The sequence below is a fragment of the Myotis lucifugus genome, unplaced genomic scaffold (genome assembly GCF_000147115.1).
Source record: "Myotis lucifugus unplaced genomic scaffold, Myoluc2.0 scaffold_44, whole genome shotgun sequence".
In the NCBI taxonomy this organism is placed as follows: domain Eukaryota; kingdom Metazoa; phylum Chordata; class Mammalia; order Chiroptera; family Vespertilionidae; genus Myotis; species Myotis lucifugus.
The window spans coordinates 978,843-995,916 of NW_005871092.1; the positions used below are offsets into that span (position 1 = coordinate 978,843).

Genomic DNA, 17,074 nt, shown 5'->3' on the forward strand with positions numbered 1-17,074 from the left:
TTGTTCCACATTTCTAACAGCCCTGCTGGAAAATCTCTCTTCTAATCACTAGGCTGTGCTTCTGGTGACACTGTCACTTTCCAAGTACTCACAATTCAAAATCACTTCTTATCTCCAGCAGCTCCCAAGCCGAAAGAAGATTTTTAACCGCCCGGGTCTCCCGTAGCTCAAAGATTTTCTTTCCAATTTTGTGCCTTTGCCAGGTTTTTATAAAATGATTTTGGTCTGTCCTCCCCACCCCCTTTGTCATTTCCCCTCCTTGCCCTGCTGCCTGTTTTCTAAAACCCAGGTTAAAAAGACATTAAACAACAGGGTTAATGAGGGAGGGAGGCCAAAAGACTCCTGGGCACTGTCCATCCCTATCCTACTAGTTCATCTTTACTCTGTCTTAATGAGCCTGCTGATTTTGTCACCTCTGGGGTCAAGGTGAGCCCAGGAGCTTCAGAAGGTGGCATTATAAATCCTTCCCTGTGACTATCAGTGGAAAGGGAGGGCATCCACTAAAGTTCAATCATAAACCTCAACAACACAGTCAATGGAGCCTCTGCTTCAAACAAACACAACGCCTGACACAACACCTGCGTTGAGCACCTACATTACGGCAGGTCTGATTCTTGAGCTGATTCTTGAGCTGATTCTTGGCGTGGCCAAAAAGAGAGCAACAGTTCCTCGGCTTAGGTAGCTCACATGTTAGCAGGGGAACATGGGCAATTACACGTGCTGATTTCAAAGAGCGAGAAGGCTCACACATGAAAAGGAGCTGGGACAAATACAACTTGAGAAAAAGTTTAAGTGTACTCTCTGAACAAAGGTAGTCAATCAAGGATCTGAATTTTAAGAAAAAGCCAGGCCCTAGCTGGTTTGGCTCAGCGGATAGAGCGTCAGCCTGCGAACTGAAGGGTCCCGGGTTCTAGTCTGGTCAAGGGCCCATGCCCGGGTTGCGGGCTTGATCCCCAGTCGGGGGCATGCAGGAGGCAGCCAATCGATGATTCTCTCTCATCATTGATGTTTCTGTCTCTCTTTCTCCCTTCCTCTCTGAAATCAAGAAAAATATATTCAAAAAAATAAGGAATAAAGAAAAAGGCCAGACTAGGAAAAGGGCATTTTGCGAAAAATAATGATAAATTAACAGTCTGAGACATGAATGAGCATGGTAAGTAATGGTAGGGGAACAGGTAAGTTCCTCCCCACCATGGTTTCTGTGTAAGGAAGGAAGGGGAGAGAGGCCTAGGACCAGGCAGGAGAAGTAGCCAGAGGCCAGACCATATGGGACCTTGGAGGGAATACTTGCTAAGGGAAAGTATTTGCATTTCATTTGACCTAAATTAGTCATAAAAGGTTTAAGTAAAAGAGAGACATGATCTGAATGTTTCAAGCTCAAGTTGATCCTACTTACATAAAAATGTAGGAAAGAAAACCCTACCATAAAAGAGAGAGGTTAGTGGCTGCCTAGGGCCAGAGGTGTGGATAGTGATTGCAAAGTGGAACAAATGAATTGGGGGAGGTTATGAAAATGTTCTATCTTGATGTGGTAATGGTTACATGGGTATATAATTTGTCAAGATTCATCAAAGTACACTCTTAGAAGGGTACTTTTTATGTATGTATGTTTTAACTCAATAAAGTTGGATTAAACACACACACACTCACACAGGAGACTGCCAAGTAGAGACAGGAGGAGCAGTTAGGAGCCTGTCACTGTAGGGGGAGTAGAAATCATGATGGCTTCTCTGAGGATGGTCTCAGCATTTAGATTTTGGGGGCAGAGCAATAGGACTTCCTAACACTGGGATGGGGTGGAGCAGGGAACACCTTGCCAAGCGCTTTGTGGAAGAGGCATTTCTAATGGTTCATTTATGACACCAGAGGACCCAGGGAAGCCTCTTCATATGATATGGCTAATTCTCTCATGGTTATTTAATCTCCTTGGGCAAAATATCAGGGTGCTCCAACTTTCCAACTTGCCATAGTTAAACTAGGAAGGTGGCCCTGTTTTTCAAAATGCTGCTGAACTATGCCTCGCATAGAGAAGATATTCAGTAATAACTGCCCCGTTTACTTACTCTGTCACTGGCTTTGTGCACTCTGTAACAACTGGCTCCCCACTCCCTCCGTAAGTTGCCAGTTATAAGGATAGAAGCTGAGTGGGAGGCTGAATTGCAGCCCGCTTTCCTGATGCACAGTGACAACCGTGATATCCTCTGCAACTAATAAGGTCACCCTAAGGCTGCTGGCATCTTCTCGAGTAGGAGACGACCTGCCTACAGCCACAGGAGATGAACCTGCAAAGTGACTGTTCCGACTTCATGGGACACAAAAAGCAAGCTGAGTGTGGATATCTCTAAAGTCAGAATTGTATGATGACTGTGAATACTGATTCATTCATATTCTCTCTCTCTCTCTCTCTCTCTCTCTCTCTCTCTCTCTCTCTCTCTCTCCCCCGCCCCCTCTCTCCAAGCTCTTACTAAAACTAAGAGGTCTTTCCTCCAGCTTAACATACTAGTCTCTCTTTTTTTGTGAATATAAATACAACTTCTGGATTGTTTTAAAGACGTTAGCATTTGATTATACTTTGTTTTGAAAATAATCTCTTCTTCCCCCCCTTCTTCATTCACTCAGTATCCACTCCTGGGTGAGGTATGGGGCAGGCACCAGCATCACTGAGGGGAGTGAAATGTAACCCTGTAATCTTTCATTTATTAGTCTAGTCCCTTTCAAGTAGACCTCACACTCTGTGGAGGCAACACCCATTTTTGATCCCTCTCTCAGACCCCAACATATAATCAAATTATAAAAAAGTTCATGCTGATCTATTTATTCCCCAAATGTTAGATAATTAAGAGCGAGCCATACTTCAAAGTGGGGGTCAGCAAACATTCTTTAAATATTTTTAAAATAATAAATATATTAGGCTTGGTGGACCATAAAGTCCTGATATGACTACTCAATTCAGCCACTGTAGCACACAGGCCATATATACATGAATAAGAATGAAAATTTATTTTAAAAAACAAGTGGTGGGCCATATTTGCCTCACAGACCATTGTTTGCCACTACCAACTTTATATAATGCAGCATAAATGAATGGAACATATCATAAAGAGTTCCAATTAAAATTCACATCAGTAGTTCTTACCCTTATTTGAGGCATAAACTCCTCTGAAAATATGAATAAGCATCTCCTCCAGAAAATACAACTACAAAATTTTGCATTCAGTTCATCTATTCAACAGTAGAATGTATGTCATTTGATCTGTAACAAGTTATTCGTAGGAAATTAAAGGTGTATCTCCCCACCACAGTGGAAGCTATCAGATTCTCCCTTAAACTACAATGTGAGCTCCTCATCAGAATCCGGGGCACAACTGAACATCCTTGGAAGTGAGTAAGAAACTTTCTGCTTTTCTCTGATCTCTTTGTTCCATCTCAAAAGGCAGTCCAGTGACTCTTCTACATGCTGCCTTCATGCCTGTCCCTGTCCCCTTTGGTTCTGCAACTAAGCAAGGAACCCTGGAATCACCTCCCTCTGTTTGTTAACACCTATTCCCAGCCCGCACTGACTGGGACATTCTGCCCCAATATGAAGACTCACCAGTAAGCAGTGCACAGGGTCCCCCCTTAAATCCGTGTCCGGCGCCTGCAGCAAATGCCAGTCTCTGCCTTTGTTATAGGTGATGAACGTCTTCACTTGGTTGTCAATCTTCTTGTTAGCCAAGAACATCCCCTTTATCCCTGCTACCTGGGAAAAATGGACATGGCTGAAAAATACATCGATTTGAGAAGGGATGTCTTTGTTTACTTAAAAGAACAGAGGCAGACTGTTTAATTCAGCAGTGAGCACTTGTCTTGGAGGGAAGAAGGGGTAAGGATGGTAGAAGGAGGGGGTGATGATTAAGTATAATGACTCCCTGAACAGTGAGGCAGAAAGCAACAGACCTGAGCCCCTATGGTATGGGGGGCCTAATGCAACTGTGATAGAGAATTTTTATGGCCCCTAAGGTAGGTTGGTAGTAGCTTGCCGTTGCCTAGAGATAAACTCTGGTGCTTTCAGTTTTGCTATTCAATAAATGATAAATAAATAGAGGCTATTTTATTTTATGTTACCCTCAGCACCCACAGTCTTCAATATGTTATTTCATTTAAATCTTATAACAGTTCTCTTGGGTAATTATCACCTATTCTATGTTACACATGGGGAAACTGAGGCTCATCCAGGTTAAGTGACTTGCCCAAGGTCACACAGCCAAAGGAAACACTGGGTACACAGGCTAGTAAGTGGCTGGGACTTCAACCCACAACTCTATGTCTTCACAGCCCATGCTCTTAAGAACTATCTAAATCATGGTGCTCTCTAGAGCTGTGGGCCATTAAAAGAGGTCAGTGAAAGCTAATGATTCAATTACTATTTTTTCCTGTAAGAGATTGCTCTACTAAGCCACCAAAATACATTGAGCAAAAGAGAACTGCTCTTAAACTTAAGGAAGTAATAATCTCCCTACATTGTTGATTAATCCCTCCTCCATGCCCATAATACTATTGTTCCCACTATAAACAGTACTTATTAATTACTTGGCTTTTAAAATATGACTGCCTTCTCTGTTCTGTAAGTTATGAAAGAGGTAATAATTGGTAAGTTGCCCAAATTGTGCTCTAACAAATCATGAAGGATGCATTATATCTTTGGGTGTTTTTGTGTTTATTAAACACATTCATGCACATTTTGCTCTGCTTGGAATTATGACAACCCAGGAAAACTGGAGGGCAGTGAGGAAAGGGTCTGAGATATGTTATATTGTGCATTCCAACGCTATGCACAGGTGACCTTACTTAACTCTCACAGTAAGCACATGATACAGTTATCATTACTCACATTTTGAGGTTGAGGAAACAAAACTGAGATTAACTGGCTTTCTGTTGCACAGACAGGGATGAAGTGAATAAGCTCACGGGCATATCTGAGCCCATTTCATTTAACTCAGGCCCTTTATATTATCTTATAAAGGTTTTAGGCAGACAAGTACAACAGCATTGATCCTTGCCATGCACCAAGAAGTATGCTCAGTACTTTATATATAAAAAACCTTCGATGTTCACTGCAAACCTGCCACCACAGCTATTATACCCATTCTATGGATGGGGAAACTGAGGTGTAAACAAAAATCAATTGTTTAAGATAACAGAGCTGGGGTTCACTCACACCCGAATTTTCTGACTTCCACTGATCTTCCAACAACTACAGCTCTGAATTTGTCTGTTCAAAGAGGCTGGGTTTCAATCCATAGAGGATCCAGGGCTTGCCTTTGCTTCTGACACATTCAAACCTCATTAGTTTGTACCTGCTGATCTGGCATCTGGGGTAATGTAGAGTTGGGCCAACTTCATACACTTTTGGAAGACAAGTGTGTTAAGCAAGTAAATCCTAGAAATGAGTGCCTGGTGGGAATGCTTTGAACTACTTAGGGCAGCAAGCCTCACTGGGGGCAATCAGCAGCAGCCGGAGCAGTTTCTTGATCCTCCACAGTGTGGGAGCGCTGCACTCCAGGAGCACTGACCTCCCAACAATGGCATGTGAATTACAAATTGCATTTAGTTATTCACTCACCATACCAGCTCCTGAAGGGTGACTCACCAGGGAAACCCACATTGGTTTTGCATATGTTCCAGAGGCTGCTACATATTTCACTACAGCTAAACTGCCAGTTCTTTAAAAATTAAATTTCACATATCAGAATTTTCACAAAGTCGCACTGGTCTTCCCTCATCAGCGAAACCTATACATGAAAAATGGCACTGTCTTACCCATCAGACACGCTAGGATAGGGGTGGGCAAACTTTTTGACTCGAGGGCCACAATGGGTTCTTAAACTGGACCGGAGGGCCGGAACAAAAGCATGGATGGAGTGTTTGTGTGAACTAATATAAATTCAAAGTAAACATCATTACATAAAAGGGTATGGTCTTTTTTTTTTTTTAGTTTTATTCATTTCAAACGGGCTGGATCTGGCCCGCGGGCCGTAGTTTGCCCACGGCTGCTAGGAGGTGACCATAGGTACAGAGGGGATAGAAATATTGCCTCTCCCAGGAGTTTCATTGCCCATTCCCCTTCCTGCGCTGCTCTTCCTCTTTTGGTCAGAGCAGGGCTCTGTACATTTAGCACTTGGTTCATTTGCTTAGCAGAAGTGGTGACTTTATTGGCCCCCAACTGCTTGGCATTATCAAAGGCCACTTGAGCTGAGAGCTGCGCTTTGTAACTCATCTCTGGCAGCTTGGCCTTCAGGTTTATCTTGAGGAATAAAAACTTGGCAAAGCGCAGGGAGTGTGTGACAAGAGGGGATAGAGCTGGAGAGGGCCTGCTTATCTCCCTCCTGCGGCCAGGGCATTGCTCCGTGGAAGTCCCATTCGAGGTGTGTTTTTATTGTTTGCTTCTTTGGACTTGTCTGCAAGTCCTGGTTTTGTTTTTAATGTAACAGGTAATAAGAATTCTGCATTGGAAGCTATAACCACAATAACAGCACCCCAGGTTTAATAAGCACTTATGAAATGTTAGGCATTACATGCAAGGCTTTGCAAGCATGAGCATCCATCTGCCCATGAATTCTAAGTGGCAGAGTCAATGTTATCCTCATTTTACAGAGGAGAAAACCAACGTTCAGATGTGGCCAATCACTTGTCTGAAGTCATCCCCTAGGGAACCTTAGAACTGGACTCCAAGTCAGTCTGTCTAACTCTAGAACCCATACGCTTCTGTACTATTTCCTCCAACTTCTCTCTCAACCCAGAGCATTCAGAGGGAAATACCACCTTGGATATCACACTTACAGGAAGCTGCGTTTTATTCATTCAGTAATACATTTACTCAATAGTTGCTCAGTAAATATTTTTGAGCTTCTATTTATCATGCATTCTTATAAGTGCTGGGGTCATAGTACCCAGGGTGTCTAAACAATTATATATTCATTCAAGAGACCTTTTTTTGAGAGTTAGAATATGCAAGGCTTGGATTTCTTTGGTGTTTTAATGGAAGAACCCAGTTACCTCCTTTTACTTTTCATAGTTACCACCATGGGGTCCTTTCCAGTCCCAATCTTTCATATGTTGCATGTGGAGGCTAAGTTGGGAAGATTCTTGCACAAAAGCTTTTGCTCTTTTCCGCCTCTGATGCTCAGATACTTCCTCCCACCCTCTCTGACTCTGACTGAAATTACAAATCCAAAGGGTCAACATGTGAAGAAAATGAAAAAGATGAATCAAAAGCTGTGACAAGAAAAAGAACATATTCATGACCTTGATTTCTTTGGTCTTTGAGGATAGGATATGTTTCCGTTCTGAAGAGAAGATCCAGGAGAGACATAGTCAGCGGGAACAGGAGTGCCTCTGCCACCAGAGAACCCATTGCCAAAAAAATCTAAATGTTCTTTCCTCCCCGGGTGCCTTGATCAGACAGCACTCCCCTCCCAGGAGACAATCACCTTCAATAATTAGGTGGCACGTCCCATGTCCTGTAAGAAATATGTCCTGGATGGGAAAGCCTTTTTCTTTCCCACCTCCTGTGCTGGATTGTATGAGGCAGTCTTTCCCTAAGAAATCAGGGTATTAGCTCCATGCCCATAACTATGGCGCTTTCTCTTTGAAAGAGAGGACACTCATAACGTGGAGAAGACCCCATGTGCTTAACTACACACACACCGTGTCTGGCATGGCACCCAGTGTGGCTCACTCACGTGCGCACGCATTCTGGGCATTCTGAATTTGCTGGCCAGGTGGCTTGACTGCCAACACAAACCTTTCCGCTTGGCTGGGTGGACTGTCATTGTCCATTAAGCCAAAGTGCTCTTCATCATCATTAATTAATATTCCCTTCCCCGAGGAGGAAGGATCTTGTCTAAAGCTGTCAGACTCCCTCTCATCATCCACACCAGATGAACACACTAGGAACCACACGCTGCAGACACGCTCGTCACAGCTCTCTTGCTCTGGTCACCATCAGGCACGCTGTCGTCTGTTAGCCGCGCACATGGTGCCACGGGAATGCTGTGCTCTTCATGAATGACAGGATTTTAAGACACTTGTTTCTAGGCTTCTTTTACACAAACACATCACTGGACAACACTGGGGGCCACATTATAACACTGTGAATTTAGCTACAGTTGCAGGCTCTGGACTTGGTTCAGAAGGTAGTGAGCAGGTCTGGAGCAATCATCTGCTCATTCTGTGTATGTTGGCTTTTCCCCAAACCATTTCCTTTTTCCAGTCTAATTTCTTCTACTGCTAAGTCCAATACTAGTCATCCTGCCCTTCAATGTCCTTCTATCTTACAGCTTTTACTTGGTCACAATCAAATACAATCCCAAATACTGATGTTTCCAGATACACAAAATAGTTTATAGGTAAGAGTTTGCATACTCTAGGCTTCAGATCCTAAATCCACCACTTACTATCTTTGTAATCTTGCAGAACTGATTGTACTCTCTCTGCCTGTATTTACTTACGTGTGAAATGGGAGGAATTATAGTCCCTCATATATGAATTGAATGAAATATTCGCTAATGTTTTTTTTACATAGTGCTTGACACATAATGGCATCCAAAATATTAGTTATTATTATTATTATTATTATGCTCTTTCATGAACAAAAATCAGTTTCTAGTACTCTTGCTGTGTAGCCAATGGCTCATGTTTATTGATTCTCTTGAATGAGGTCCATGTTCAACTGAATAACTCACACTGAGGGAAATGTCTGGTGTTTCCATAACTAAACCATATAATCTACCCCCGCAACACTTTGTTTCCAACATTTCCCCTTCTCCTATCTCGTCACATACACATGTTCTAGTGTAGAGAGAACTACATTTGTCACAAGGGTCCAATGTGTGTGGGAATAGAATGATTAATTCCTTCTGCATTTCCCACAAAGACTCATCAACAATACGTATCCTTGATACACAAACTCGTCATACACCTACACGTTATAGTTTCCCTCTGCTAAACTAGCTTAAAGAGCATACAAATACAGGACTCGCAGGTAATTGGCAGGCATGCAAAGAACACAGACCAAAAGTCACCACAGTTACCCCCAATGGTGAGCAGACATGTACTAGTATTCTCTATCACCCATCACCTCCTATGCTGCTCATCTCTGCTTCTTTTTGAATCAGCTACGGATTTTCTTACTTTTCATTTATCTCTAAGTGCTCATCATTCACTGTAATTCTCCTGGGGAATTCATGCTGGTTGGTTCTCAGCTTCCTGCTAGCCAGAACAATCACATTGAAGGAACATTGGTGCCAGGTTCTGTGTCAGCCAATATCCCTTCTAGCTAGGTAATCAGAAGATCTGGCACTGCCATTCTGATCACATCCATTTCAATTCAAGTTGCAGTGAACTGTCAGGCTAATAAAAGAAAGACTCTTCTTCCCAGCCCCAGAAAGCAGAGCACCTTTACATAATGCAGTCACACCACTGCTCACAGTGACACTAATAAGAGCCCGCAGATCCTCTACAGATAGTCAGCTGAGAGAGACACAAGGGGAAACACAAGGAATTAGCAAAGAATGGTTGCCATGGCCAGAGGTCAACCAGTTTCTTCTTCTCATTCTGTATTCGTTTTAGTGATGTTTACATTCAGAAAACCACTTGAGCAAACAGTTTAAAAATAACAGGACATTGCAAAGTCATTCCTGTCCAAACCTGTCATCTCTTCTATCATCAAGGGGCCAATTAAAATGGTCTCTATTTTTGCAGAAAACGAAATTTATGCAGAGAAATTTTTCCACGTTGAGTTGAGAAGAGGGGAGGAGATAATCAGAAATGGAAGAACTCATCCCTTGGTCATAATCAAATACAATCCCAAATACTGACGCTTCAGAAAATGTTTTTGTGGTTTGTTGTTGTTGTTTTTTTTTTTTTTTTGGGGGGGGGGCGGGCGCGAGGGGGGAGAGCCAGGACAGAGACAAGATCAGGGAATCAAGCTGCTTTGACTTCAGACCAGCAGATACCACACATGGAGCAAGATCTTTCCATTGCAAGTGCTGGATCAAAGCAAGACAACAAATGGCATTTCAACGCAACACCCTTAAAGTTTAAATGTTTATAAGACATTTACAAATGAGGAAAGAAATGTAGCAATTTACACTTGTTTATAAGGAGACAACTCGTTGGTGTTAAAGAATGTCATATGGCCATGCTAATTGCAATATGGGAGAAGTAGAGATCTGAAATAGTGGAAATGTGTTAGACATTTAAACAATGTGGGCAGATTTAAAAAAAATAGGACATCATACTGGGGCTTAAACTTATTGGAACATAATATTAATTATTCTATCTATAATTTGTTGAATATTTTAGGCACTGTTCACAGTACTTCAAGAAGATTAACTTGTTTAATCCTCAGAGAAACCCTGTCAAGTAGGCACCCTGTTTATCTCCATATTTTCAGTAAGGAAAGTGAGTATCAGAAGTTACTGGATATGTGTCAAGAATACATATCTGTGGTATAGCTAGGATTTAAACCCAGAAAACCTGACTCCAACATTCATACTCTAAGTCACAATTTTATCCAACAGTAATTTGAAACTAAATCACCAGAAAATGTAAATGTTTTCCCAAATACATGTTTAGTTTGAGGCTGAGATTTATGATACTATATTTATCTGGGACATGAGCAGAAAAGGAAGTGGAAGAAACTTGTGAATATATTTAAAAAAAGTTTGCAGAGTGTTTTTCTAAAGATATACACACACTACACTCAATGCTCGTCTACCACAATTTCCATGACAAATCCCCAGGCTCTGAATTGGGCATATAGTGTGTTATCATGCCTTTATACATACAGAGAAGTTTAACTACTAGGAGAAAATCCCTAAGAACTCCTAGAGGAGAAAGAGTATAGATAGCATTCAGAAAATTAAAATGATAAATTTGAATTTCTTCAGAGACATTGGTTTATATCTTTGACATACTTGATAGGAATTTCTCCTTATAAAACCCCTTGACCTTCAGAGCTTACACTCAGCCAAACAATAGCATCATTGTGACTGCACATATTTGAATCGGTTTTAGAATATTTTTCACATAGAATATAGGCATATGATTAAACGTCCCACATTCTGAATGTGTTTTTAAATGGGTCATTATAAGCCATTATAAATCATTCATAGCACAAGATAAGACTGACAAATGGCTAAAATCCATCCCAAAATAGCAGCTTTCTTTCTACCTAACTGTGCCTTAAGTGACAATTAGAGCATTGGTGTTTGCCATAAAAGCTAACTGATCCAACATATAGCATTTTATTTTCAATCTTGGTCATTTTGAGAAACAAAGGGCCAAAGTTCCCTTAAGGAAGCCTGGGGAACTCTGCTCTGTCCCCTTCCATCCGTCATTTAGGAAACAAAGATCTATTACTCTTATCTCACTGTTCCTCTGAGAGGCAGGCAGTCAGCCAGTGGAGGTTATCTAGTTGGAAAGGTGTTCAAGTCCAAGAGAGTGTCTTCTGATGCAACGCAAAGGTGTCTCCTCCCTTCTTTTCCTCAGACAGAGATAAGGGACCACTGTCCCCTTTGCTCTACATCAGCGGTTCTCAACCTGTGGGTCGCGACCCCTTTGGGGGTCGAATGACCCTTTCACAGGGGTCGCCTAAGACCATCGGAAAACACATATATAATGACATATTGTTTTTGTGATTAATCACTATGCTTTAATTATGTTCAATTTGTAACAATGAAATTGGGGGTCACCACAACATGAGGAACTGTATTAAAGGGTCGCGGCATTAGGAAGGTTGAGAACTACTGCTCTATATCCTGATACCCTGCTGGCCTCTCAAGACTATTTTCAAATTGCATACTCTGTGAATCTTGTTGAAATCCTTCTTTTAAAATATATATATATTTATTGATTTCAGAGAGGAAGGGAGAGGGAGAGAGAGAGAGAAACATCAATGATGACAGAGAATCATTGATAGACTGCCTCCTGCATGCCCCCTACTGGGGATTGAGCCCATAACCCAGGCATGTGCCCTGACCAGGAATCGGTTGTATGTGACCTCGTGGTTCATGAGGTGACATACAACCACTGACATACAACAGCATCCCGGCTCTTGTTCAAACCCTTTAATTGCTTTACCGCTTCCCCTGATGCTCTCCAAGTCCTCTGGGGCTTCCTCGCCTGTGAACTTGGTGAACAAAAGATCCTTCCCAGAGCTGTTCTGTGGGTTGCATTACAAATGTTCTGCAACTCACTCCCTCTCCCAAATTAAATGAGGCCACATAATTTGCTCATATCAAAATGATGAAGGAAACAGCCAGTTGGGCCTTCGTCAGCCAGTGCAGGCACTGGAGTGGCTCAGGACCACACGTGCCTTGTGACATACCTCATAGAGGTCGATCATGACATTGCCCTCAGGGCCTCTGCTGCTCTGGACATTCTCCAAGGCCAAGGTGAAATAGACACCCCTGGTGTCTGAGATGTAGAGGTTGTAGGTGTCGTTTTGGTTCCATTCTTGGACCGCTGCAAACACTTGATTCTCATCTGTGCTGATGACGTGCATGTCCTAAATAAAACACAGGAAAGTGAAGAAGAATTTTATAAATAAATCTGACATGCATCCAAACAGCATAGAATCTAATGAGGAATACCGAAATAGGCACTTCGGCAACTATAAGGGGAGGTAGAGATTTCCCTTTCACTTATTTGTGATGTCATAATTAATTAGGTAAGTGTTATTCATGTATTTCCTTTCTCTTGTATGGGGTTAGGCAGCAGTGTTATGAGAAAATAGGACAGAGAGATGCTTGGTAGCTCAGTTATGATTTAATTGTCTCATTAGATAATGGAAGAATACGTTCTCAAATATGTATGACTTTGGAGAATCAGTCATTCTGATATATTTGCCAACCACAGCATGGTTCATGCTCAGAAGGATTATATGGGGTTTATTCCTTCATAAAAATCTGGAGGAACAGAGAGAAACCTGACAAGCTCTGCATATTCCAGTGTGGTCCATGGACCAGTACGGGTATCACCTGCAAGTGTGTTAGACACACAGAACTTCGAGTTTCACCTATTGAATCAAAAATCTGCATTTTAATAAGATCCATGATGATTAATATGCACAATAAAATTTGAGAAGCACTGCCCAAAGGTTCAGCAACCCCCAGAAGACCTTGAGGAATAATGTTCACCTGAGAAAGCAAAGCACTAATATTCATGTTAATGTGTGTTCAAGGACTTAGCTGCTTATCTAAACCTTTACTCTGAGTTCAGCAGGAAACCTTAAGTAAAAGAAGAAAAAGAGAGAGAGAGAGAGAGAGAGAGAGAGAGAGAGAGAGAGAGAGAGAGAGACTTCATAATTGATGATGTTTTCATACCCTGGTAGTCCTGGAAGATAAAAAGAAGGCAAAAGTAATGTGGGGGCAGTGAGCAGATGTCCCTGGGGTGGGAATTTCAATTCCTTCTTCCCCTATTCTGAACTCCAGAGAAGTGGATGTTCAGAGGAAAGCAGACACAGACCAAGGCTTGCTGTCTCCCTTAAGAGATGTCTGTCCATGTGCTGTTTGCCCAAGGTGGTAGACATTGATATAACTCTCAAAAACCAAAAATCAAAGCAAAACAACAAAATTATACATAAGCACAAAGAACAACAAGGAAAGATTCTTGGCTTTTGTGTAGCTTAGTACTCAAGTTTTCCCAGATGAACCTTCCTCTGCCCTTGAAAAGCTTTAGGAGATCTGTCAATCTTCCTTGGTCAAAATTCCAGTACAGCAAAACTCTACCTACCTTCTAACCTGATTTTCTCCTTGTAATATATGCCTCTGTTCTCTCAATCAATCAACCAATCATTCAACCAATCAGCAATTCAGCTCTGTCTGTGCTTTAGACATAGAGGAACAAGTGACTCCCTCTTTTTCAGCCTTGATCAAAGTGAAATCAAATGAGTCCAGAAGGAAGAAGTCTTTATCTATAGGGCTTTGCATTCCTCAGGCCTAGAGTTTGGTTAAGCTTTTGTAGAATTAACCCAGAGTTGTAAGGCCAAAATAAATCCTTCCCATTGAATCAATGTAATCAACAACACAAACTAAATTTTGGAATAAAAGTGGGCCATTGCATGTATCTATCCAATGTCTCTTTATATTTCTTCTGATAATTGTATCTCAATCTACTTTGAAAAACATCCTCATCCCTCACAGACAAATTCCTTCTTAACCCAGTCTCTTGTTTTCTATCACCCTCAGCACCAGAAGTGGGTTGGTAGGCCCAGCATTCAGAATATCTAATTTCCCTGATGATAGCAACTTGATCAGTGTTGAATATATGACCTATGCAAAATCAATAACACATGAATCTGGAACCAAGCTGGGACTATTAGAGTGGGGGGAAAGCATCTCTTACTCTTGGTTTATAAATAGTAAGAATTTTCGAAAGTCTGGATCTGATGAAGACATATTTTCGAGGTAGAAGATGAAGTCAATCCTGAAGAAAATAGTCTAGAAAGGTAGAGAAAAGAGGCCAAATTCTGTGACGTTCTTTGTCTTTGAATGTGGAAAACTTAAAAGCCTGCCCCGCCTGTAAAGTTTTGGGTTCAAGAGGACAATAGAGAAAAATTATTTTAAAAAATGGATTCTGAAATAAACTGTTTGAGTCCAAATGTGGGCTCTGTAACTTAACTATGAACTGAACTCTGTGCCTCAGGAGTTCTCGTGGGCCTTCCATGGACCTGGGTAGGGTGTCGGGGAGGGAATTACATCAGCTAGGGAGTTCAAAGCACTGAACATCTGCTCCACTTGCCAGTGATTTTCAGATAAGCACGCCTTTACATCCCCTTTGTTGATTAAGCAAGGTCCATGTGGCCTTCCTGTTCACAGCCAACGCCAGGGTGCTCACTAACATACTCTACAAAAATTGGTTCACCCAAGGTTTTTGTTCCTTTCCAATGGAGGGAATTAGCTGTGGAAATTATGCCAGGGCCAGTCAACCATGGAGAGCAAAACCTTCTATGGCTCCCCATTTCCTATAGGATAAAGACCAGAAGCCATACCCTGGTATTTAGAGTCCTCAAATAACTACTCCCAATCCAAGTTCCCTTCCATGTCAGCGGGATACACTGTCATCTCTCCATTCAAGTTAAGGTACATCGGCAATAGCCTGGCCCCTACAAAACTCATTCCTGTGCCTTTGGAGTCAAAGTGAAACTCTGAAGTCTGGGTCACAAGAGAAATCTCATTAAATAATCCCAGGGGCTACAGTACATCCTCTATACTATGCCACACACTTGAACCTTTAGTTTTTGGATGTTGAACTGAAAACATAGACACATAAAGTGTTTCTGTCACTCAGAATACTAGTCATATAATCACAGCAGATAATAATAGCAGATTAAAGTGGCCACCTCTGGATAAGGACCAAGATGAGGTGTCTTTCTCTCCATATAATCTAATTACATACACTGAACAATTTAAGAAATATATGTTTTTATTGACTTCAGAGAGAGGAAGGGAAAGGAAGAGAGATAGAGAGAAACATGAATGTGAGAGAGAAACATTGACTGATTGCCTCGTGTACACACCCTGACTAGGGAACGAACCCACAACCTAGGTATATGTACTGACCGGGATTTGAACAGGTGACCTTTCAGTGCATGGGGTGATGCTCAACCAACTGAACCGCACTGGCCAGAACCTTTGAATTGTTTTTAAATGATGTTGGTCTTAAATATTTTAATTGGAAGATTTGACATATTTAAATGACATCTGCATTATTTCTTCTTACCTACATCCACCTCCTCTATCAGGAAAACATGCTCTTTCGCTCTTTCTCCCAGGTAGCATGTTATGTTGAATGCTTTTCCTGAGCCACAGAACTACAGACCTAGAAGTGATCCTTGAGATCTTGTACTACCGTCTTTCCCAAAGTCTGTTCCGTAGGAAAGTAGCATTGTTAGATTTTTAATAGATTAAAAATGGGTCCTTTGGTAAAATGGTTTGATTTATGCTAAATTACTAGTATATAAGTTTCTTGTTAACAAGATGTCCTAGACGTAGAGCCTTCAACATACCAGCTAGCTACTGTTACTCTCTAGTCAAGGAACAAAGAATAGATTTCTTTTTTTTTAATATATTTGGTCACAGAATCAAATTTTCATGAATCATCTCTAAGGACATTTTATTCTGAGTATCACATGTGAGAACATATGGTTGTGAGTCCAAACTCCTTATTTTAAAAAATGTAAGAAAGAACACAAACAAAAACAGGGAAAGAGAAATTGGTAAACCAGCCAGGTTTCAAAGCAGGGTAGTGGCAGATGTAGGTCTGGAATTCTGTTCTTCTGCTGTGAATCGAACAGCCTTTGCACAACCCAGACCCCAGTTCGCATCGATCTTCGACCACACAGACAACTAGATCCATACTAATAATAATATTACCTTGCTTTTATAGAGTATCTGTCCTCCGAAATGCTCAGAGCACTTTCATATGTATTGCCTCATTTATCTCACTTGAGTAGCTCAGAATGAGCTCCAAGTAAGTTAAGGGAAGGGAACTGTCGCTGTCTCTCCCTGTCTGGTGAGACTCATGCTCTTCATGGTGACAGCGATGTTGCACTCCCCCCCTCCCCCTCTCTGGTCATCTTTACCATTATATTAAACCTGCGTGTGTGTGTTTTTGACACAGCCCTGCGTAACCATGGTGTTTCAAGAGCTGACGCAATGGCAGTGGATGATCATTTGAGCACAAAAGTGCTGGTTTGTCTCAATTGCTTTGGGGGACACGAAGCTTTGTTCATTTCCAGCCACAGCAGCCACGGCTTTGATAGAGGGCCGTGAAATATTCGCACCTTCACTGCGGATCACTCCACCAAGCGGGCTCTTTGAAGGGGTAATGGGACTGTAATGAGGCATCTCATTGCCTTAAATAGTACACACCCACTTGGACCAAAGAATACATTCATTTGCTATACGGGACGAGCTAAATGAATCACTACCCTCAAATGAATCACTACCCTCTACCCTCAGAGCTCAGACCAGGCTGAGTAATGGGACAGGCTCATGTGGGAGAACAGGGGGAGGAGATAGAGAGCCGA

General features: G+C 41.8%; 1 protein-coding gene across 1 annotated transcript in view; it reads right to left on the reverse strand.

Moving 5' to 3' along the window:
• Nucleotides 1–17,074, reverse strand: part of SORCS1 (sortilin related VPS10 domain containing receptor 1) — a 290,995-nt gene that overhangs the window by 94,356 nt on the left and 179,565 nt on the right. The window contains exons 9-10 of the mRNA XM_006088177.3: nt 12,371–12,550; nt 3,593–3,739 (exon numbers count right to left, since the gene is read on the reverse strand). Of these exons, the coding sequence (XP_006088239.1) occupies nt 3,593–3,739; nt 12,371–12,550 (327 nt within the window). The remainder of the gene's footprint in view (nt 1–3,592; nt 3,740–12,370; nt 12,551–17,074) is intronic.